This window comes from Phalacrocorax carbo, chromosome 1, assembly GCF_963921805.1.
Source record: "Phalacrocorax carbo chromosome 1, bPhaCar2.1, whole genome shotgun sequence".
Classification (NCBI taxonomy): Eukaryota; Metazoa; Chordata; class Aves; order Suliformes; family Phalacrocoracidae; genus Phalacrocorax; species Phalacrocorax carbo.
Genome location: NC_087513.1, coordinates 160191770 through 160215480, shown reverse-complemented (window position 1 = coordinate 160215480; position 23711 = coordinate 160191770). Strand labels below are relative to the sequence as shown.

Here is a 23711-nt window from a genome sequence, read left to right as displayed (position 1 = left end):
CTAAGTTCAAAAGGAAGATCATCACAGGTTTCAAACGGTTCAGGTGCGTTAATGTAGGCTTCCATGCGGTGTGTGGAAGTGAGTGATTTGTAAGCATGGAAGCGGTCTAAAATCACAAGCGGGACGAGGTAGCTGAAACAAAATAGAAACAAAACTGGATATTTTCTATAAATGCTAGTGATCAAAACAGCACTCGAGATATTTATGACTATGCCTGCTTTATGTTTCAAAGTGTATCCTTAACCTGGGGATTATATTTTCCTGAGGAAGGACATTGTTACCAAGAACCCCTAGGGTTATTATTGGTAGAGGCAGGCTGGGAAAGATGATACTTGCTCCTTTTCTTCTGCTGCTTGTTATGTTAATGGCAGTTTTCATTTCAGTAGGGTTTCCCCCTCCTCCTGTAGGACCTGATTCCCAGGCAAGACATACCTGTCACAGCTCTGAGCGTGTAGTTTTGACTCCTCCGTAGTATCCCCTGGAGATTCCCACCCCGATGCACCTAGCATCTGCCAGGAGCGGGGTTTGCAGAGCGCTTGGGTCACTCTGGCTTTTCTGTTGCTTTGGGACCATGCTCAGGCCCTTCCACCTGAGAGCTGTTTTCCCTCAGGTTTTGAGAGGCCAAACTGAGGAGGAAGCAAGCAGATTTGCTCACCAAGCAAAAGCAAAGGGCTGTGTTCCCATCACCTTTCCGTGTCTTGCTCCTGGCCAGACCGACAAGCTGTTGCAGACCTAGTAGAAACGCTCGCCCATTGATTCATTCCCTTCCACCTGCCAGGGAATTACAAAAAACAGTGAAAATGTTTTGCTTAATAATGTTATACCAGCAGATTTATTTTTTTTTTTACTGCCAGTCCCAAAACTATTTAAGTATCCCATGGAAAAATAGAAGTTGCCGCAAGAGTTTATTTATAATAGCTTAGGAAAAATATACTACCTCTGAAATACACCCTGCTTTGTTAAAGAAACACAAACCAGTCCGTTTTCTCTGGTTTTCTTCTTTTTTTTTTTAAAAGGCTCCTTTGCCAGCATTGTCGTGTTTGTGCTTCTAGCATTTTCATCAAAAGAAGGTTGTCATTTTGTGCGTTCTTTTCTGAGAGCTAGCTTGTTTTAATGAAAAAATGCTTGGGACGAGGAGGAAAGTGCAGCAGGCAAATGGTGCATTTCACTGTCCTTCCCAGAACAGCACCTGCAGCAGAAAATTGGTGGTATCCAGTGTAGTTTTGTGACCTCAAAGTGGTGACAGAGGGACTTGAAGATGCCAAGGGTCTATGAGAAAACGGGGCGGTTTGGGGAGGGGGCCATCTGGGGACCCTCTCCAGCATGGGAATGCGGCCAGGGCAGCTCCACCACCCACACTCCTGAGCCCCAGAGGGGGGCCGACTGTGGCTGAAGGAGAATAAATCCACGTACACCTACAAAAGAACCAGTAAGCAGGGGTGGGGTTTTTTTTTTTAGCTAATGAGAATACTTCCACACGAGTAACTAGTGCTGCTGGGGAGACATAGGTGTGCCTTACTGCATTTTCCAATCTATCGGGATGGCAGGCAGAGTCCCTCCTTTCCCAGTGCAGAATTTGTTTGCATTGGAGGATTAGAGCATTTTAAATTTAACAGGAGTTGTAAAAAGTGTCTGTCTGTATTTATTTAGTTGTATATATTTGTGCGTGTGTATACATATAACTCCATGCTGAAATTAAAGGATGGTTTAACATGGGGACGGGTTTCCACTTGTTTAACTTCAGCCATTTGGAAGTTCGGCATCCAGTTCATCTGCTTTTCTAGAAGTCCGTGTTAGGGCAAGGTAAATTGCCCTGAAGGGTCCTGCCTCTTTCTCTTGCCTGTGGAAGGAGCGTAGGTGCATAACCACAGCTCTGCAGCACTGCACGTGGAGGAGATGAGTCCCTCCCCAGCAGCTTTTCGTGTTGGTTTCTGTAGCATGTGCCATCGCTGTCTTTTTCTTCTCACTCCTGCCGTTGTTTTAGTCATTGCAAATCTGTAAAAGCTACTGTAAAAAAAAATAGTGTGTTTGAAGGTAGGAAAGTAGTAGTTGTTACTTCTTTATAAGCGGCAAATCTCCAAGTTTGCTGTTTATTGACAACCTCCTAAGAGCTGGAGACAAAGCTACAACACTGGGAAAGGCCCCATAGTAACTCTGTGGTCCTAACTCTCAGTATTTCTTTAGCCCAAGAAGCACAGGTAATTAACTTGGATTAAGACTTTGTTCATAGTCATAACATCCTTTGTTTGTGTCCTCTTGTATGGATTTAAACTCTCCTCTGTATTTCAGAAAAGGACTTTTTTGTTGCCATCTAGATGAAATTTCCTTTCCTGGTCTGTGCCACACTGCTTTACATATCTGTGGGATACCGTTAACTCTTTCCAGTGTCTCTGCCACACTGTTTTAATCAACCTGCAGCCTTCAGCCCATCCCATTTCAGCTCCCACGGCTTCTCCTCACAATGCCAGGCATGAAAAGAAAGTTGTAGCAGGGCTTAATCATTTAGCTCAATATTGTTTGGCTTAGTATTCTGGCCTGGGGAAAGATTGCCGGACTTCCTTGGGTTGAGTGTGGTGATCCCGGTGTCCTTGAAGCACCAGTGGAAGGAAAAGTCAACATCCGAAAAGTTAGAGAGTCTCAGCTGACAGCTAAAAAAAACTAAACAACTCCATTGGGTCCAGTAAATTATTTAGTATGTGCTGTCAGCTTGTATTTTGAAAAAAAAGATGAACTTATGTCTCATGTCTTCTCTGTGCCCTTTCTTTCTGAAAATAACGTACAAAACGTGCCTTCGTTGACAACACACGCAGCCGGTCACGCTTGGCTAGCAACTCTACGCGTTGTGTGTTCAGTGTATGGCACGAGGCACGTGAGAAGGTTGGGTAGGGTTAACCGCTGTACCATAGTACATCCGTGCAGGGTGACACCAGTTAAGAATATATAGAAAATTGGAAGTCTCTTGCTTTTCCTGACTTAACGGAAGCTAGGTTTTAAAACCAAAATAATTTTCTTGCGGTGTACTTCAGGGGGGAGGAGAATCACTTTGGCTCAGTGCAATGAAAACAGGATGGAGTAAAAGTGCTGTGGCAAAAACCCTGTTTTACAAATCCTGATTAAAGACTGACTCAGTTGATAAAAGAGCTGGTCGTGTTGCCGTTCACTGAGTGTAGACATCTTGTGAGGGGGTGTCCCCGCTTACTCTAGCTGCCAGGCTGTGATGAGAGGGGATGGAGGGGAGATTTCAGCTTGGAATTTTCAGTGAAAGGCAGGTGGACTTCCAAAGGTACATGAGGAGTCCGGGAGCATGACCAGTCAGAGGCGAGAGAGGTCCTTCCCCTTTTCCCCTTCCCTGCTTCGCAACTGCTCCAGCTGTTCCCACCAGAGTTGGGCTGGGAGCTGCAGTTGCTTAACCTTACCTCAGGGTTAGATCCTTAATGAATCTACGTTCAGTTGTTGTTTGGGGATGACGACAACATTTTTTGGAGGATGAAACCAGCGAAGTTCCAGAAAGCATGAAATGATGGTGAGCAGCAGCATTAGGGCATGTATACTGAGGGTTTGGTCCTGGCTCCCTCTAGTGCATGTGTGTGGGCAGAGGTATGTAAAACATCTTACTGAAAATATTAATACAGTAATTGTGTGTAAATATATACTTCCGAGATCTTTAACACAGCTTTTAATTATTACTCCAGTAGCTAGTGGACTAGCAGTACTCAAGCAAGCAAGGAAACTGTTACCTGCTCAGTTTCACTCACAGGTAGACATAGGATTTCACACAGGATGATCTATCCTGACATTATTTGAGAGAGGTGTTATCCTGAATTCTGGGACTTAATTTCTATTTTGAATAATGCCAACAGCTGTTTTGGGGGGACTTTAAATTTCTAGGTAGAAAGCCTTATGATTGCTTCATTTACATATATGCATTGGTGAGTCCTACAAGGATTAAAAGGTTAGGACTCAGCCTGAAATTGAGACACCCAAGAGTTGCTGTCTGCGTATGGGTGTCTACATGCAAGCTAGAAGTTTAAGTGCCCATTGCAGACTGTGAAGGTTATCAGCAGAGTCAGACAAAGTCTGGAGAATAGTCCGGCTCACCCTTCAAGAGTCACCCAGGGTGTGGTTCAGTTGCCTAAACATGTGTCTACTGGCGTTTAAGGTTGTCCTAAGATAATCTTGGATGTCTAGGTTATCCAAGACATTTTGATAAGCTTGACAGATGCAATTCAGGACCTGCAGACAAATCTGCATGCTTGTGAACTGGCAGCTGGACAACGGGCAGGACACCTTGGCCCAAATGGTACTAAAACCCTGGCGAGCAAATGACCTGAGCCTGCAGTGGGTGTTCACATGAAGTGATCTCCAAGCTCAGCTGGCGCACTGGCTAGGTTGTATCACCCCATTGACTGTGACAGGAGATAAGACACCAGCATTTCTGTGTCTTAATCGGTGTTTCTCAGGCTCAGTGGGTGCTTCCTTAGGTCTTGATTATTACAGGACAATTACCAAATTCCAAAGTATTCTGAAGAAGGTAGCCTTGCTCACAGCACTTCAGTGGCTTTATTTTTCTGTAGCAATGAAAACGGGCCAAAGACTGACAGTATAAAAATAGCATTACAGAGAGTGCTGCTGGAAGGTATTACTTAGTGACAACATTGTTCTTCTGGTTTTATGACCTTTAACCAAGAAGAAAAAATTAAGAGGCAGATCCAGTAGAAAAATGAAATACTCATAGGCCATGCTGGAAAGAAATATAAGATCAACAGGCTGGCTTGTGCTAAAGCTTGTGATTATCAAGCACAGCTGTTTTAAATTATGCATCAGCATTCACACTAAATTAGGTGGCAATTATGCAGATATTAATTAGGAAATCATTCAGTAGCCTTCAGTTGTGTCAAAATTTGTAAAAATACAATTAAGTGAAAATAAAAATAGTTATGTTACATTGGAGTGCCACAAACAAAAGAACAACTAAAATATTTGGCCCAGAATTCAAAAAAGTAGTTAAGATAGCATAAAATACAAACATGCCAAATGTTTGTGGGGATTTGAGACACGGTGCGTGGCAGCTCCCTGGGGCGGGAGGGGAGCCGGGGCATGCAGTAACAGAGCACCTCTCCTTGCCAGAGTGCCCGGCAAAGGCGGCTGCCGCCCCCAGAGGAGGCAGGTTCCCCTTAGACCGAAATGTGACGTGGCACCTATTCAAGCTATTTTCTTCTTCTGCATAAAGCAGAAGCGTCAGCTGCTCCCTGGTGTCCCCAAAAAAGGCTTCCTCTCCAGTCTACCCATCTAACCCCAGGAAGCCTTCTGGCAGGGCAGACGGCTCTCATCAGCGCTGCTGAGGGGTGAAAAGGCTGCTTCTGTCTCACATTCCCTTTCCTCCTTGTGGAAACCTGCTGAACTTGTAAAGGGGGGAGAAGAGTAGCAATATACTGAGAAAATTTACTGAAAAATCTGGAAGGTAGCAGGAAACGGCCTTTTTTGTTGGTTGAAAGCAAGCTTTTTGGTAGGAAGGTGGGAAGGGAAAACAAATGTTATTTTCATCTTTAGTGCCAGTATACAACAGCATTACAAGTAAGAGCCCATGCAAAATTCTTAGTGATTTGAAAAGCTTTAACTGCAGTTTCTACGGGAGTGAGGGAACAGGTAGGAAAGCACTTCTGCTGTGAATAATAAGTATTTAAACAGTTTTTGTCCATTTTTTTTAGCAAAAGTTTTGGTCTAGAAATTCCGTAGAGTCCCACGTTAAATACTACTGTAGAAAATTCTGTTCTAACAGCAGAAAATGTGATTGGAGTGAAAAATTCCAACAGAGGAGCTAGAAGAATAAGTTCCTTTCTCAGACACATTATCAGAGGAAATGCTTTGAGGCAGCAGGTCCCTCAGAAGAGTGTGGGGCATGTAGCGAGCCCATTAGTGGTGGTGCCTTTCTGCACCACGCAGGGGTACTGGCTAACCCTGGCATCTGGGATGCAGAACCGGACACCTCGCCTTGTACCTGCACCAGGCTGGAAAAATGAACCTAAACAATCCTTGATCATGAAAAGTCATTTGTCTAAAGAAGGTGTTTGAACGGCAAGAGCTTGTCACGGTAGGAAAGGCAAATGTAAACCTCTTGCTGCCTCTTTCATGCTGAACACCCAAGAATCACAAGCCTCCATTCAATCAAGTTACCTAGTCTGAAGACACTGAGTTACATGTAAGTAGCTGTAACTTTCAGACTCGGGAAGGGAGAGTTTCCAATCTTAAAGCCCACAACAAATCTCAAGCAGCATCAAGAAAAGACCCTTTGAATTGCCTTGAAACAACTGACGTTATAAAATCTGTGGCAAAACTTTGTGTCTTAAACTGTAAGGCAGCAAAGAAGCAAACCCAAAATACTACTCTCAAAAATTCAAAGGAACTCTGTTTTAAGTCTCCTGCAAACTTTAACCAAGGGTTTGGTTTACTTTTAATAACATTTTTTCATCTCTTAAGATAGGGTGTTTTTTCTGTGTAGATGATGAAGACTTCTGGCAGACTTGCACACAGATCACATGCTCATATACAACAAGCCAGTGGGAAGAAACAGAAAACCTCTGGTTTATTGGTGGTTTGATTTTTTTTTTAATTCCCCCCCTCAGACACACCCTCCCCTGCAGAGGACCAAAACCTGACTTGCTTTGGTAGCCTGCTAGATGGCAGTATCACATAACATGAGCAGTAAGCGGGGGCACACACTCCTCTCTTTTATAGAACAAAAATCAAGACATACTTCCCTTTCCTGTTACAGGCTGTTTTAGCTTTCATATCATTGCAGTTTAAAAAAAATGTGTTTATGTTTGATGTGATAACTTCCTTTTCTGCTCTTGCTTTCAATTATTCAACAAATGATACTTTGACAAGTTGAGTAAAAGTCTTGCAGGGCATATATTTATTATTTAAACATAGGAAAATTTTTCTGAGGTCAAGTCATTTTGTAGGCATTTGGGGAAAAACAAGTTTGTTTCGTTGTGCTTAGCATGTACACACAGCTCATGTGAGTCCGTTTTTTTTCCATCATAAAATTTTAACAACACAGTGCAGTGCAGAGCTCCAGATGTAGTTGTCTGGGATTCTGTTCTTTGAAATAATTGCATCTGGGCATCTCTAGCGGCTCCAACTATTTTCCCATGAATTAAACAAATATCATATTTTTATCTCAGCATATGATTTATTGCCCACCAGAAATGCCAGTCTTTGGCTATGAGTGTTCAGGAGGCTGAACATGTAACCGCAGTGGAAACATCTATTTATTTCTTTGTTTGTTGTACCTGTCATGACTTTCAGCTTGAGGCAGAGATTTGTTAACTTTGACTGACTTCGTTTTTTAGCGCAATATTATCTGCAGTGACACACAATAGTACGTATGTCTGTTTATGTGAGAGTATTCTGGCAAGAAGAAAATTAAGAGGAGGTAAACAGTCAAAAGCCAGGAACATTAAGATTTCCCCAGAGAAGTTGTAAGTATAGTGAGTTTTCTAAAACTGACACAAGTGCTATATGTGTGGTGTCTGATGAGTAACCTTGATGAACATAAATTGGGTACCTTTCTGTGTTTGAGTTAAATTCTGGATGTTGCAGTGGACCGTCCCTTGCTTGGAAGGGAGTCTGAACTGGAGCGCCAGGTTTTGGGATCGGAGGGGTTTCAGGGAGGTGGTTACTGCTGGGGGAACCTGCAGAAGTACTAGCTGTGCTCTGCGTGCAGTGGCAGTGTTCGCCTAAAAAGGATGCCACGTGTGTAATGGCAGCCTCGTCTTGCATGATTGGGGCATGCATGATGTGTAAGAGGAAAATACAAAGCAGGTTTTGTTAAAATAAGAAGTGCTAGGTGAGGACACCTGAGAAAATGCAGGTTGGGAGAAGTAGCACCCTTACAAGAGGAATACGAGCACTTTTCACAGGTAATGCACAACTTGTGCTTGGCTTTTCACTCCTTTGTGCTCCCAGTTCTTCTGCGTAAGCCTATTCCAGCAGTTTATAAAATTCATAAAGAGAAGGAAAATTACCTGAAATTAGGAAGTGAAAAACGCAGATGACTGCAGTAGCTCAGACCTGCTGAAAGGTAAAATTGAGTGGCTATTCAAAACAGTCACTGCACGGGTGCTCCTAAAACACTACAGCAGTGGTTTTCTCGTTTCTATGTAGTCCATCTGCTGCCTGTGCGATCAGTTAAAAATAGATTTTGGTAGAATATATTAGAGTATGTTATGATCAATTTTTAGTACTGCATTATTTATTACTTTAAAGAAGAATAAATAAAGCCAGATTGCTTTAATTTCTAAAACAACTAGCCCTGTTTCTTCAGAGTGAGTAAATACCTATTAAGTTGAACTTAAATATTATACATCATTACTTGAGTAAATACCTGTTGAAGCTCATAAGCATGCTAAGGAGTTGGCAGCACAAGTGGCTTTGGACTCTCTTTCAGGACCTCGTGAATATTAAATGAAAAGAATGATGCTGCTGAACCCTTCAGGCCTTCGGGATCCCATAATTGCCTTGATCTTTTCTTTAGATCATCGTGAAGAGCTGGATTCAGACAAGGTCTTCGTCAGCTGTATGACACCCTGATGGCCAACAGCTTGTGCCTGATGGAATGAAAATGTGCTAGCAGATGTGTCTACTTCCACAGGGACATCCCACCCGCAGCCCTTTCCAAATGCATATTATCAACCTATGGGACAGGCAGAAGTGGGCACACTCAGATTTAGGGAAGAGAAGAGAGGTGGGAGCAGGGCACCAGAATTACCATGTCAGGGGATGGGCTGTGAGAAAGCCAAGCAAATAGGACCTCCATCCCTCAGGAAACAAACGCCTGATGCCCCCTATATTAGTAACTGTGTGGGCAGGTAACCAAGGAGATCATTTTGACCTAGACATCTCACTCTTCATATAAATCAGAGGTCACCTTACTGATGAGCAAAGTAGACAAATGTGTTGGGGATGCATTGGATTAATGGAGAAGCAATAAGATAAGAATCCTTCTTCACTCCTGAATTGAGGAGAGGTCCACAGTTAGTGAGAAAACAAAGCACATATACATTAAATCATAATATGCTGGAAATGAGAATGAGATTTCTGGCCATCAGGAGTAGCAATGGGAAGAAGCCAGTGATGCAAGGTGGAGCTCAGCGTGTTTGTGAAAAGTGATGAAGTGATTGGCAGTGATAGCAGGGGTAACAAAATGCTTTCAGCAGGTCCCTCCAACCCTATTAGTAGTTCCTTTAGGTTTTATTTGGGTTTTTTTCTTTTCAGTGTTTGCAGGTGAGCCTGTAGAAGGATGCTAGTTTGACACTGAATTTTGACCATGAATTTTGAAAGTGAAAAGGGACAGATGAGTGAGGCAGGCCTGAGGTTAGATGATGGGTGCACGAATGTGCAAATGTATACGGTAGAGACAAGGAAGAGAAGCTCTTGTGGCAGTGACAAGACCTGCAATGTAGTATAGACAGTAGGTCAGGAAGGGACTTGGAGCAGGGCATTACATCTAGTGCCAGGCCAGGAAAGGGGACAGGACAACAGCTAAGGTGGGAGAGATGAGACGTGTGTACCCCAGCACCTTTCTACCCTGAGCGTTGGGAGCAGGCAGGCTGCTTTTAATGCAAGCGAGAGCTGGAGCCAGCTCAGGTGCAAGGCAGTGGTGGACAGAGGCAAATGCCATCCCTTGGGGGAATGTCAGTGGGAGTCCTAGGGCAGGGAATTGGAAAGCTCAGTTCTGTGGAGGTGCTGCTGCTGAAGCCATGGAGAAATAGGAGGTGAATAGTCCATCTGTAAGGCTATGTAAAAATTAAGTACGACCAAGCATAACTGATACGATAGTTATTACTCTCAGTAAATGTCTGAATATTTACTCATCCTTTTCCACTTTCCATCAAAAAAAAAAAAAGACTGATTTGTTTTGAAGAAAAAGAACAAGGCACATGCCACAAAAGAGCATTCTAAGAGAAAATGAAAAATAGAGAGATGGAGGCATTTCCCAAAGGCAGGGAGAAATATAAATAGTATTGGGTTTCGTGTCAAAGGGAAAAAATACTTGGTGTTAGTTTTATTTTTAGAAGGCAGGAGAAGCCTGATATGAGTCGGCTGTCTGAAAATATCTGTCGTTTTTAATATATACCCTAGATAAATCTGACCAGTCTGCTACTTGTGTGAAAAACATTAAAAATAGAAAATGTCACTGTGGTAGGATTCATCTGCCCTGACGCAGGTGTGTAGAAGTTAAATACCTCAGTGTGAACTGTTTGCCACAGACTCTTATATTTGGTGGAGGGGAAAAAAGCATCATGAGTTGATAATCTGTCTCATGCTAAAATAAGTTGCCTGAGGTAGGCTAGGAAGATGTAAAATAGGGTGACCAGCTGGGGCACACATGTCCAAATGATCTGAAATGAAACTTGTCTACAAGAAACTCTTATTACTACATTGCTCTTAAAATGAAAAGCTGAGCAGTCTGAAATGTTTGTTATGCATGAATTTATTTTTGGAGGGATAAGTGCTTCATAATGTGGAGGTCAAATATGATCTTAATACTCCCCCCCTCCCCCCCCCCCATATTAACGCTGAGAGCACAAATTGTAATATGGAGAAATAATTTCAAAACTTCTGAAAGAAACTTCTCAGAGGTAGATACAAAGTCACGTTTTCCAGCTGATCCACTGTGACAGGCCTTTAGTTGAACAAGAGTTCATGTACCCTGAATTCATGCGGAATGGTAAATTTTCTGTACGCATCATTGTATAATAAATCCGCACCTGGAAACACAATTCAAGACAAAGGATATAAAGAAGCTTCATGAGTTTAGCCTCAAAACAGAAACTCAAGCCAAATGGTATTCTTGAAATTCCTGGTACCCCGTCGTGATTCTAGGTAATTTAGTTAATTCTGTGAACGGTATCAAGTAAAGCAGTGCACATAGTAACTTGGGTGTCAGAAAAGAATTCACACCTTAATTTAAATTTAATTTTACTTTTTCAGTCTTGGGACAATAACGAGTCAGAGCCACCTTTGCTGGGTCTCAGGAAATCCCAAGCTGGTGTCGATTTGTCTGCTGTGTACCATAGGTTGGTAGTTTGGTGAGAAGCTGAAACCATTTGCAGTAACATCTCTCTTGGTTGCCATTCCCATGGACCACAGTGCAGAACTCTTATCACCCTTAGGAGCAACCCTGGCTGAATTCAGCGATGTTTGGTGTTGCACCAGGGGCTTAATGACCACTGTGGTCATTCAGAGGTCCTGAAGGTAAGGGTCTAAAAGAGCCATGCTCTCATAGAAAAGGAAGTCTTGGCATTTGGGAGCTGAAAATGCCACCTCTGAAGAGCTGGAGAATTTGGAAGAGCAAATCCTGCTTGGTAGTTAGAAAGTAATTTGCAGAAATTTAGGTTCGCTGTATGTATTTGCAGTTTCAGTGAGGTCTAGTAACTAGCATTGGCACAATTTTAGTGATTCTAGTCTAAAGGATAGCCAGCTTTCTGGCACTTTAAACAGGTAACAGGCAAGAAGGCAATGGAGAGGGTACCCTATGCCTGTGATAGCCTCAAAGAATGCCCTTTGCTGTTATTAAATATTCTCTGCATTAATACCCCAGACTGTAAGTGCCAGGCCATTCCGATTCTGCTAGAAATAGTGTTCTTATTAGGTCTCTTACTGCAGCAGCAGAAGATATGTTTTCTGGCACATCTGTATCCATACCTGTGGATCTTATTCATATAGAACATGAGGAAATGCTTTCCCATGTTTGACCTGTAGACCTTTGTACATGGGACAATGCACGCTCATTGTGTATTCTTATTTTTCAGTTTTTCATGCTTATATATACCACGGTAGAATTATCAATACATTATCTCAAGTTGCTGTGAAGTATAACGATATAATAGTATCACTGCAAGTATGATGAGTCATACATTTATACATTTGAGATGTAATTCAGTAGCAAACAGGAAGGTTGTTGGGCCTATTTGCAAGTAGTGAGGGAGTGCAGACTCTGTAATAGGTGTTTGCAGGGATGTCCCTTGGTCGGTCGGTGTGTTCTGTACAGCTTCTCCTTTTTCAGCATGCAAGCAGTGGAGCAATTAGCAGTGATGCAGACTTAGATAGCGTCTCTCTTCCATCACAGTTTATTACTTTGTTTGTAGATGAAACAGAAGAGGTTCAGTGTGTTTTCCATGTAAAGTAGTTCAGCATTTTATGTTTCTCTGTCAGACACAGTGAAAAAACCAGTTGCAGAAGGTGATACATGTGTATGTAGCTATGGCAGGGTTGTGATATCTTTTGAGAAATAGGGTGTGAACAGATAATTAAAGACTATGGGATATATATTACTCTTTGTGGCTCAGATTTTAAAAAAACAAAACAAAACAAAAAACTAGCTCCTCAGTTCTGCATCTCCGCATTGGAGAAGCTTGTTCTGAAGGAGAGACTTGAGGGGTTTTTTTCCTAGGAGGACTCCTACGTGTACTAGAAATAGCCAGGGTGCAACATGCCCTAGTTTCATGCCCTGCACGAGCGGCGGCACAGCGAGGACGATGTGGTGGGAGCAAGCCAGCTCTGTAGCCACTGGCAGTGGGAAGAAGCCCGCAGTGGGGAGAGCTCCAGCTGCTCCTGCACCCGCAGCCGCGTAAACAGGACGTGCTTGTGCACAAAAGGAAAGTGTTTACATTGTCTTTGCTGTTTCCTGAGTTTCGAGAGGAGGGGAGAAATGGCAGGAATAGGGACGGGGCGGTGGAAGTCCTTACCTGGGCTCTGCCACTTGCCAGAGCGTAGTAGAGATGGGGTCCCTGCTCTTCGACGCTGCCCAGGACCCCTCCGTCCTGCCTGGCAGGCAGCAGGGTGAGCTGCACTTGGGTTAATCAAAGTGCCAGGGATAGTCCTACGCTTTTCCCGAGATACAGCCTGAGATGAGGCCTTCTGCCTCCTCTGTCACCCCTTCTGGAGGAATTAGGAGCATCAGTCCTGTGGGGCTGTTTGACCTTTTAGGATGTCTTGTCATAAGGGGCAGTGAGCTGTCTCCCTGTACAGGGAGAAAAAAAGCTGTAGGAAAATGCAAGTTTATCCCCTCAAAAGTTGGCAGACGATGCAGGCAGCTGCAGTGACTGAAATTCTGGGTATTTTTACACTGAGTAGATTTCAGGTAATGTCCCATTAAATCAGAACTTAGGATCCTTTAAATACACTCAGACCTTAGGGTCCTTTAAATACACTTGCGTGATTATGGCTAACCCAGTATAGCTAAAGCTGCTTTATTAATTACATTGACATGTTGGGTTGTAACATGCTAAAAATATCAGTGCTGATAATCTTGGTCACTTCTTATTTTCAGCACAGCTAGTTCTTGGTACATACTGTCAAATCACCATGCTGTAGATGGACGAGGGCTGTCACAGGCAGGGCTTCATTATTCCAGCAAAGGTATTTCTTTGTTATTTCAATAGGAAACAGAAGATAGGCGATAAGCTAACAAACTCACAATGGGTGGAAGTTCATTAAAAATATAAGTCCTTGTTGTATGTATGATGTATTTAGATGTTAAGCCCTTTGGAGCAGCAGGTGTTTGTACAATGTCACTACAATGGGGCCTCGCGTGTCACCAGATTTTCAGTGCTGATGGTAATCAGAGATGACTCTCTGGCATGCCAGCAAGTTAGGTGGGGTCAGGGAGCTGGTAGTTTTGTACAGAGCGCAAATAGCGATGCAGACGGTCCCTGGCCTCCCAGAGCAACGGGGGCTGTCGCTCCTGCTGTGTCAGTCAGATGGCAAGCTCAAGCAGAAGGGAAAAGCTGTAGGAACTGGGGTTCAGAGGTTTTGTGTACCCTGCCTCTCTCCAGAACCAGGCTCTTCCCCTTCTCCTCCGGGAGAAAGGAGGGCAACTCTCAGGTGTGACAGGATTTACGTCGCTGCTGCAAATGCTTCATCTCATTGGCAATATTTTTGTTGGCTGAGGTCTCTAGGCAATAGTTAGGAGTCCTGGTGGCATGCCATGCCGTGCTGTACCTAGAACAAAGCAATCCTCTCTGGTTTCAGAGCAGCCTTCATGCAGTGGCTACAGGTGTGTTAAAAGGTGACCAGGCAGGGGACTCGAACAAGCGCCCTCTGTGCAGAGGCAAGCGTGTTTCTTTTTAGCAGTCTGTATGTCAGAGGTAGTATGTTGCTGAAAGTTATTTTCAAAACCTCTTTTTTTTTTTCCTTTTGAAATAAATATTGCATTAAGCAGCGGTCTAGCTTCGTAATACACAAGTAGGTCAAAGTGCTGTCATGGCTGTCTTGCATACCACCTACAAATACAGCTTAAAAATATGTCAAGTGCCAAATTAAACAGGAAGAGCAGCCGATGCGGTCTGATTCCTTGACCTGTGCTTAAGTCCAGAGCACAGATTAGCAATGACGTGACAAAACATCACACCCCTGGCTTTTGACATCACTTTCACTGACAGATGTGTCAGGCAGGTGGTGGAAATCTGAACTGTTTTCCAATACTGTGAGCAGGTTGAGTCTCTTGCTGGGCACATTGTGCATTTAACCTTTGCAGTATTGGAAGCGTGAGAATTTTGGGCTGTAAAATGGTTGCTTCACCCTCAGTTTGAGACATTGTGGAGGTAAAGCAGCAAGGTTAGTGACTAGCTAGGCGCACAGAGGTACTGTTACGATCATCCCCCTGGATCTCCTGACATAAGGAAGCATGAAAAACCTCTCAAGTTTGCCGACCTGCTGCCAATTTTTATAGGAAATAAGCAGCTGTTGAAAGTGCATTGAAAAAACACTTTAGTTTGTTGAAAACACCCAGCCCAGTACATTTTTTTGCTTGTTAGTGTCAAGGGGCCCTGCCTCCACTGTTTCCCCTGGTCGTTCCTGACTTTGTGGGAGCAGGGTGGGAGCTGGAGAACCGCAGCAGGCACCGATGCACTTGTGAGCCTCCTCAGGAGACCAGGGCTGCTCCCCGCTCCACTGACAGCCGGGCTGAGGGTATGCACCCTACCTATGGCCAGGCCTTTCCTTTGTAGCATCAGTGCATTGGCGCGGTCTCCAGTATTTTGACACATAAAATACCCCCTCTGCGTGTCCTCACACATGTGAGGACCTGTGCATGGGAAGACGACCAGGTTTGTGAAGCGCAAACGCCTCCCAGGCAGCATGAGGATACGGGATGCTGTCCCGTACGAGCTGCGCCCGAGCTTAGTTAGTCCAGTGCCGGCCATCTGGGCAAACTGCTCTCCCCGCATCACCTAAAAGCGCAATCACGCTTTCCTTTCTCTTAACAGATAATCCTGAAATAGCTGGCAGGAGCGGAACAGAGTGTCACGAAGCCTCCCTGCGGACGGCCAAGCACGGCTACTGTACATACTACCCTGTCTCCTCCTCTCTAGAGTTGCCACAAACTGCATGCTAAGTCAAGAATTTGTTCTTATGGACAAATCACAAACTCGAAAAAGCTAGTGCTGCTATGTCATATATGAATATTAAATATGGTATGCTTACTATACTCCAACCTAAAATAGTTAACTACCTGATACCAGCTGTGATGTTTCAAGACATAAAGGGTAACATTTAGTTTTAAAGATTTTCTAAGCATAGTTTACTTCTTGCAAATATTGTCTTTTCTCCATAACTATACCTAATGGAAATGGTCCAGTTAAGTTAGCCTCGTGAGATTCAGTGTTTATGAATCTTTCGAGCTCAGCAATAATTAAGTTTGATCGGCTAAAAACTTATCCCAGTTGCAGGTTTTTCTTCTGTTTGCTAAAACAAAATCTTGGTCTTGCTCCCCTAGCGAGTTGATTCCAAGACGGAGGAAGTGAAACGCAGCCCAGCGTCCTTCACCTCACCCTGCCAATCTGAATATTTTTAGCCAGAAGTCCAAAGTAAAGCACAAATTCTTTAGATGCACATGGTTGGTGTTTGACTTGTATGGAGAAGTTGCATTTGAACCATAGCAGAATAGCAGAAGAAAATTTAAAAATTTTGCACAGTATGACCTTCGTACCCCTTTCAACCCCCAAAAGAACAAAGTCTTGAGAATATTATTTTACAAGTATATTTATAATGTTTTTAAAAGAGACTTTGCAGAAGTGCCTAAATTTTGTCACATCAGACTTGATGAAAGTCAGCCTGATGCCAACAGTCAAATCTCACCGGAAGCGAATAATCCTTCAAACTCATAGTCAGGTTACCAAAAAGATCCGAGCTGTTAAGAAGTAACTTCTAGAAGTGTAAAATCAAAGAAACAAGCAAACAAACAAAAGACCAAACTAACAAAAGAAAAGGCGAAAAAGAAGGCTGTAGATGAAGACATTTGTATGATACTCTAATTTAATTAAACTTCAGTTGAGTCACTGAAACTTCATAGGTGACTTTAATCTAGACTAGTAACTGAACACTAAGAATGTAGAACGAGATTCAGTTTAATAAATCGTTACTGTATTTGCATTTTTTTAATTGGATTCTACGATTGTAACCAGATTAGAGTGGAGAAAAAAATAGTTCTTTTAATTGTTTTTCTTTAAAAACATATTTTATGTCACAAAAGTATGAAGATATCTTTAATACAATTATATACATATTATATATACATACATACATATATATGGATGAAGCAGATTTTAATGTTGTTTACTTTTTTAAATACTTTGTTGATTTACAAGGTAATTATATATGTATAATTAAAATTTCGTTTGTTTGATTTGAGATTTGTTTCAAGCACTATTGTACCAAATATTTCATATTTCACATTTTATATGTTGCACATGTATCACATAAATGACATAGTTTTTAAATTATTGTTTAAAAAGCAAGACAGCTGTTATAAGTGGATATTATGTATAATTGTTCGCAGCATAAGTTTTCTATGTGGACATTATTAGTGATTGCAGTATTTTAACTTAACCTCTTCAGATTGATTGTAAACTATTTTAAACTTTGGCAGCACTGCCTGTTCTGAACGACTGAAGGCACTAACCATATAATTATTTGTCTAGGAAATTATTTTCCAGGCTAAATCTTGTTTGTCCGATGTCTAATTACTATCTATTTATATATAAAGCTGGAGATTTGATCATCCGAAAGAAGAAAATAATCACGATTCAATTGTAAAATTAACATAGTGCTTGTAACGTTGCGTTAGTTTTAATTTGTGGAAAAATAACGTATCTTAACTTGTTACTTTAGCAGTTAAGGTATCACCATTATATACTATTAAAACACTAATATTTGTAGACTTTCTCAGTCATTATAACTAGGTAGTTGACACTGCAACTTGCCTATATCTGTCAAAGTTGTTTTTATTTTTTTATAATAGTTAATTTAGGCATTTGGGTAGCTTATTGTATAATACTAAATGGTAAATTATCCATGTTGTTTAAATATTTTATGTAGATAACTCTTCAAGACATTGTTTTGTGTGAACTTTTTATGTTTCAAAATAACTGTTATTCTATGTTTTTTACAATTAATCCAAAACGACTATTTTTTGCCCATGGATGACGAAGCTTCAGATACATCAGGTCTTTCTTTCATCCAGATAAACTGACAGACAAAAAGAGAAAAATGTATTTTTAATAAGAGATCCACTTTCCGACTTTATGACTTTGTAATATTCCTGAAAACTGTACAAGTACAAACCTATGCCAACAGTAAGGAGGCAATTACAGAGATGTGCAAATACGTGTACAACAGATTCTGCATTTTATTTATTTATAAAGTAATTTTATAGACTATTTCAAAATTTGGGAAGATCTAAAACTATTTTTCTGTATAAATATTATTTGCCAAAACTTTGTTTATATTTTAAAAAAAAAAGTCTAATGAAAATGATTAAATTTTAAATGCTTTGTTTAATTAAAAAAAAAACAACAAATAAAACCCCCTAAAAGAACCATGAGATGGGCCAACACGGAGACAGCGAATACTGTAGCTGGGACACGGTTTCAAGTTACTTGAGATGTCTCAGTGTTTATTTTCTTCAAAGGATACAGCACCTCACTAAAATACCTTTTTGTTTGCCTCTCTCATCCAATATAATTGACGACGCATACGATGAATATTTCGGTAACAGTTAAAAGAAACCCCTCCATTCACTCTTTTTCAGCATATAACTACTAGTGGTCTGTTAAATAGCCATTCTATTTCTGTTGTGACGTTAAATTCATTCACCCAATGTACAACCACTGAAATAAAAAGAAGCATTTTAAAATGAGAGCAGAGTTGGGGCGATCCTTTCTTGTGGTGCAGCGCTGGGAGGAGGGGGCTGGGGTAACAAAAACAGTCAAAAGAAAGTGGAGGAGTCTTTAAAAAGGATATCTTTCTATTCTATTCTATTCTATTCTATTCTATTCTATTCTATTCTATTCTATTCTATTCTATTCTATTCTATTCTATTCTATTCTATTCTATTCTATTCTATTCTATTCTATTCTATTCTATTCTCTCCCCCCCCCCCCCAATTGCATGTTCAAGTACCAAATCCTTAAATGCAGTCCCCTGGTTCAGGACACAGGCAGATGCTCTATGAGGAAGCACATGCTCTTCTCCTGGAGTACAGCGTGCCAAGGATGCTGCACTGTACGGCTTTAGCCCCAACAGTCCCTTTCGTGCCCTTGCTGCCCGCCTGTGCTGCTGGGGTGCAGGTGGGCAGTGGTTATCTCAGCAGTGTGGCTTGCAGATGCCTAACCTTTGGCGTTTTTTTTCACCAGCACATGCTCTGCATCCTCTTTTCTTGCCTACATCTTGGAGGGTATTACACCAACAAATAATGCCCGTTATCTACTGGTTCCCCTGGGGAGAGCAGCATCGCAGAGGAGCTGCATGCCCAAGGGCAGAGATTGCATGGCAAGCTAGTGACAGAGGAGGGATTAAAACCTCTGGCTTGCAGCTGCGTGGTTTCTTCACACAATCTTCTCTGATCTGTTTTTTTAATGCTTTAAAGAAAGGAAGTACAAAATCTGCAGAAACAAGAAGCGTTTGTGTCATGAAGTTGTATACATTGCATCAGAACGGGGCTGGTTTGAAAGGAGCCCAAGGTCACAAGTGATTTGGAAAACCACCAGGTCAACTGGTCAGTTTGGATGTATCAGAAACGTACCAAGCCAGAAGCCTGCTGAGAACGAGCGTGTGGGATGGAGAGGAGATATGGGGATGACTTGCAGGCACAGAGAAGGACTGCAGCGTTAGAGGGCTGCAAGAGCGTTGCAGGGCAGAAGCAGCAAATGATTCAAAATCAACTCGATTCAGGAGCAGAAACCCTCTCTGTTCACACTTTCTTATGCTAAACCCCATCCAGGACAGTTGTCAGCTGCCAAGAAGGCCCAGGACACGTCGATTTTCGTGTCTAAAAGCTGCTTTGTTTCTTGTCAGTTTTGGCAGTTCTTTGGCAGTGGAGAAGCGCTCGTGGGAGCCGTGAACTTTTGGGAGCTGCACCAAATGAGCAGTCTTGGTACACCCCTGTGTGCGGAGCGTACCCCCTTCAAATAATGTCAGTGTTTCCGAAATGAAGTAAGATACCCCTACAGAACCTTTGGCATTCCCCCCGCCACGCACGTCCTCATGGACAGACGGTGGCCACAGCTTTGGTGCCAAAGGCGGCTCCCCTACAGGGAGCAGTCCCTCGCCCCAGGCCGAGCACTGCAGCAGCATCGCATTGCTCAGCATCAGCCTTCTCTAGAGCACACCAGCCAGGTCTGCGCTCACGGTGTTTGGCTGCACATCTCCTCTGTCCCCACATCGTGTAGCCATGACGATAAGGCATAATTATTATTTTCAGTACATTTTGCGCGGTTTTCAGTTCAAAAGTCTGAAGTAATCCGTGGGCTGGGGTTTTTTTTGCAGCCCACTGGAATTAATAGCATGAAACAAAAGGGGATGTGACGTTTGAGGGGTCAGAGCCTACTGGGATAACTTTGTATGTTTATATACAGCAAAGGAAGCCAAAACTGGTTCAGCCATGTCTGCGCTGCATTTTGGGAGTGTCTGTTGAGCAAGTTACCAGAACAGCAGATGGGTTTTGTTTCAGGAAGAGTTGTTTCACTCCAGAAGAGAGCATGGGAAAAACCCAACGTTTCTGTACCGTGGGTGATGATGGAAAAGGGACTTGTGGGCAAGGCTGCTTGCCAGTGTCGGCATTGAGTCTTCTGCTAGCGGCGTTCAGTGCATGAATTCATGGGACCCAAAAAAGTGCCTTGCCTGGAATTGCTGAAAATCTTCCTTGGCATCTGATCACATGCATGCCATGCTTTTTATGCCTGCAATCATTTCTCTAGCCAAGCCTTTTGTTGAGTAACCTGGCTTTTTAATGTCATATAATTGGCAGTTCTGGAGGCTGCTTTCTGCAAGATGATTTTTATTGCTAGAGTGGGGTGGGGGTGCAAGAGCAATACCATCTCTCCTGTTGCACTAAAGCAGTTACTATTGCTGGTATGTAATGTATTCGAGCAAATAGCGATAGGTAGAGAATATACAGTTAGGTTATCTGCGAATGAATAAATTACAGAAATGTCTTTTAAATTCTTATTCTTCTAATTCTGTAATTATAGAAACCATAGAAATTGTAGAAAATAAATTACATGTTTCATTACATGAAAATACCTTCTGCTGTAGGAGCGGAAAAAAAACACTAAGAAATGTGCAAGGGAGATCGTGATGTGAGCTGCTTATGCGATGTTGTGTCTCAGTTGCATTATTTCCACCAAAGCTTCTTAGAGAGTGAGGAAAATACACTTTATGATTTAGGAAAATCACTACAGGAGAGACGCCCTGCTCCTCTCATCTTCAAAGAGCTGGATTTGGATACTACTTTTAAGGAAAACAAGTTCTGGTGAGTGTCCTCCCTAGCCTAATTGTCACAAAACATCCAGGGTGTAGCCTGCGTGGTGGGTGGTTCCTCAGAGGGTCACTGGACCAAATAGATGCCGGGATGCGGTGGTGATGAGGGTGACCATGATGATGTAAGGTTCACCTTGTAGGAACAGCCCCCAGGGATGGTTACGCGGGTGCATACTAAACCTGGGCTGTGTTTACATTTGCCATGAACGCCTCTCCTTTTCATGGAGGGGCAGAGGGAGGAAATGCTTTTATTTCCTTGTTCTGTGTAGTCACCATGCCGAATGCCAGCGGAGCACATTCAGAGACGCTGCAGTTGGGTAGCTGACAGCACAGCTCGGGACCGTGAGCAAGCAAGTTTTTCACACTTGGAAAGCTGTTAGGGTGGGATCCAGCTTTCTCTCCGTAGCTGTTAAGTACCATTTCAGGCACTGCAGGGTACCCACTTGGCCTAAAGCTGCTGCAATGCAGGAGCACAGGTCTGGCTGGGTATCTTAAGTCTGCCAGCCCCATGCAGGTGTCTCAGATAATCTACAATACCTCAGATGAGTTCAGACAATGAATCCCACCTGTTTTCACAAGGGACGGTCAATCCTAACAATGGTTTTGATGGATTTTAAAACACCATCATGCATGAAGAAATCACAAAATCATGAGCTTGGCTTAAATGGTCTGACTGTTAAAAACCCTGTTCCTCTCTGTAGGTATTTGGAGTACATTCAGCTTGCATATTTAAGCTTTTTCTCTCCTACTGTGATGCCTAGAAACATTTCTCATGTCACCTAGCATGGCCGTGTGCTCATGGAGGTAAAGTTAAAGAGCAGCTCATAAAATTCTTGAGAAAGTCATGAAAATTGACAACACAAATTTTACAGATTTGGTGAGTTCAGGATGTTCTTATCTCTTACCACGTTATAGGGAGGAATGAAGAAATATGGTAACCCTTTGGCAGGTAATATAATTTCTTCAGGTTTAATCTTCACATGGGCTTTATTCAATTATTATTATGCCAGTGAAGGTGTGATGTTATCAGTTATCGGTATAACTTAGTCTGAATGCAACTGCAATGTCGTGGACTGTCCCTTATGCAAATATATCATTCCGTTGAAATGTTTCATGTGAAGTGATTGTACCCTACTCTATCCAATGTCGTTATATTGCTTTAATTTCTTTGTAAGGCTTGATAACAAGCTGTCCTTGGACAGGCATTAGGTAGAGCCTACACGTTCATTTTCAGGTTTAAGATAAATGGTAAACGGCAGAAGTCCTGTTCTGGGTCCTTCCTCAAGCCGAATGTGCTCAAAAGAAAAGCTACGTAAGCAAGTACAAGTAAACCAGGACTCACGTGGGAAAAAAGTGGTCAGTCTTGAGATTTCAGTAGGCTAACTACAGGATGTGATAGAAAGCATTTCCCCTTTCTGACCTTAAAAGTGATTACTTTGTGCCCATTCTAGAGGAAAAACACATGAGGTTGAACTCTTCTAACAGAATCAGTGCCCTCCTCCATGAGCATGAAGTTTCCAAGCCCAGTCGCTGGAGAAGTCCCTGGGCTGACAGCACTGCCCATTCCTCAGCTGTCATCCCGGTGTCCATGGTAAGAGCTTATGGGTGGCAGTAGAAGCACATTGGCAACTCCTCCTGTGGCCCATGCACTTTTCCTTTTATTTCCTTTTAACTGGATGATGGGAGAGGCTGAACTTCCTCAGGTCCAATTTTATTTGGAGTTGCAGGTATGTATGGGGGTTTTTGTTTGGTGTTTTTCTCCCCAACTTACTTGTTAGAGTGATCACACATCCTTTGTAGCTGTTAAGGGCCAGGCTACTTAAATTTCAAGTTTGCTTCAGCTGTGCTTGTTTGTCTTCTAGATCAGTTCCTCTTACGCTTCACAGAACTAACTCTGCACCAAGTTATTTCAAATGTTCTGCTTTATGAGGTACAACCTGAAAATAATTACAACATATAGATCCTCCTAGAAGCTATGCTAAGGCACATGGAGGACAAGGGAGGTGATTGGAGACAGATGACGTGGCTTCACAAAGGGCAAGTCTTGCCTGACCAACCTAGTGGCCTTCTATGATGGAGTGACTACATCAGTGGACAAGGGAAGAGCTATGGATGTCATCTATCCAGACTTCTGTAAGGCCTTTAACATGGTCCCCCACAGCATCCTTCTCTCTAAATTGGAGAGATATGGATTTGATGGGTGGACTGTTCAGTGGATAAGGAACTGGCTGGATGGTCACATCCAGAGGGTAGTGGTCAACAGCTCAATGTCCAGATGGAGACTGGTGATGAGTGGTGTCCCTCAGGGGTCTGTACTGGGACCGGTACTGTTTACTATCTTCATCAGTGACATAGACAGTGGGATCAAATACACCCTCAGCAAGTTTGCAGATGACACCAAGCTGAGCAGAGCAGTTGACATGCCTGAGGGACAGGATGCCATCCAGAGGGACCTGGACAAGCTTGAGAAGTGGGCCCATGTGAAATTCATGAGGCTCAACAAGGCCGAGTGCAAGGTCCTGCACCTGGGTCATGGCAACCCCCTATATCAATACAGGCTGGGGGATGAAGGGATTGAGAGCAGCCCTGCAGACATCAGCCAGCAATGTGTGCTTGAAGCCCAGAAAGCCAACTTTATCCTGGGCTGCATCAAAAGCAGCGTGGCCAGCAGGTCAAGGGAGGTGATTCTGCCCTCTACTCTGCTCTGGTAAGACCCCACCTGGAGTCCTGCATCCAGCTCTGGGGTCCTCAGCACAGGAAAGACAGGGACCTGTTGGAGTGGGTCCAGAAGAGGGCCACAAAAATGGTCAGAGGGCTGGAATACCTCTTCCCTGGAGAAAGGCTGAGAGAGTTGGGGTGGTTTAGCCTGGAGAAGAGAAGGCTGCAGG

The 23711-nt window shown here is 42.9% G+C and overlaps 1 protein-coding gene across 11 annotated transcripts in view; it reads left to right on the top strand.

Annotated features, from left to right (window-relative positions):
- MBNL2 (muscleblind like splicing regulator 2) overlaps positions 1-18202 on the top strand; it is a 113768-nt gene extending 95566 nt beyond the window's left edge. For all 11 annotated transcript variants that reach the window (XM_064440665.1, XM_064440673.1, XM_064440668.1 and 8 more), the window contains one exon: positions 15273-18202. In XM_064440665.1, the coding sequence (XP_064296735.1) occupies positions 15273-15400 (128 nt within the window). In that variant the 3' untranslated portion in view covers positions 15401-18202. The remainder of the gene's footprint in view (positions 1-15272) is intronic.
- Positions 18203-23711: the final 5509 nt, after the last annotated feature.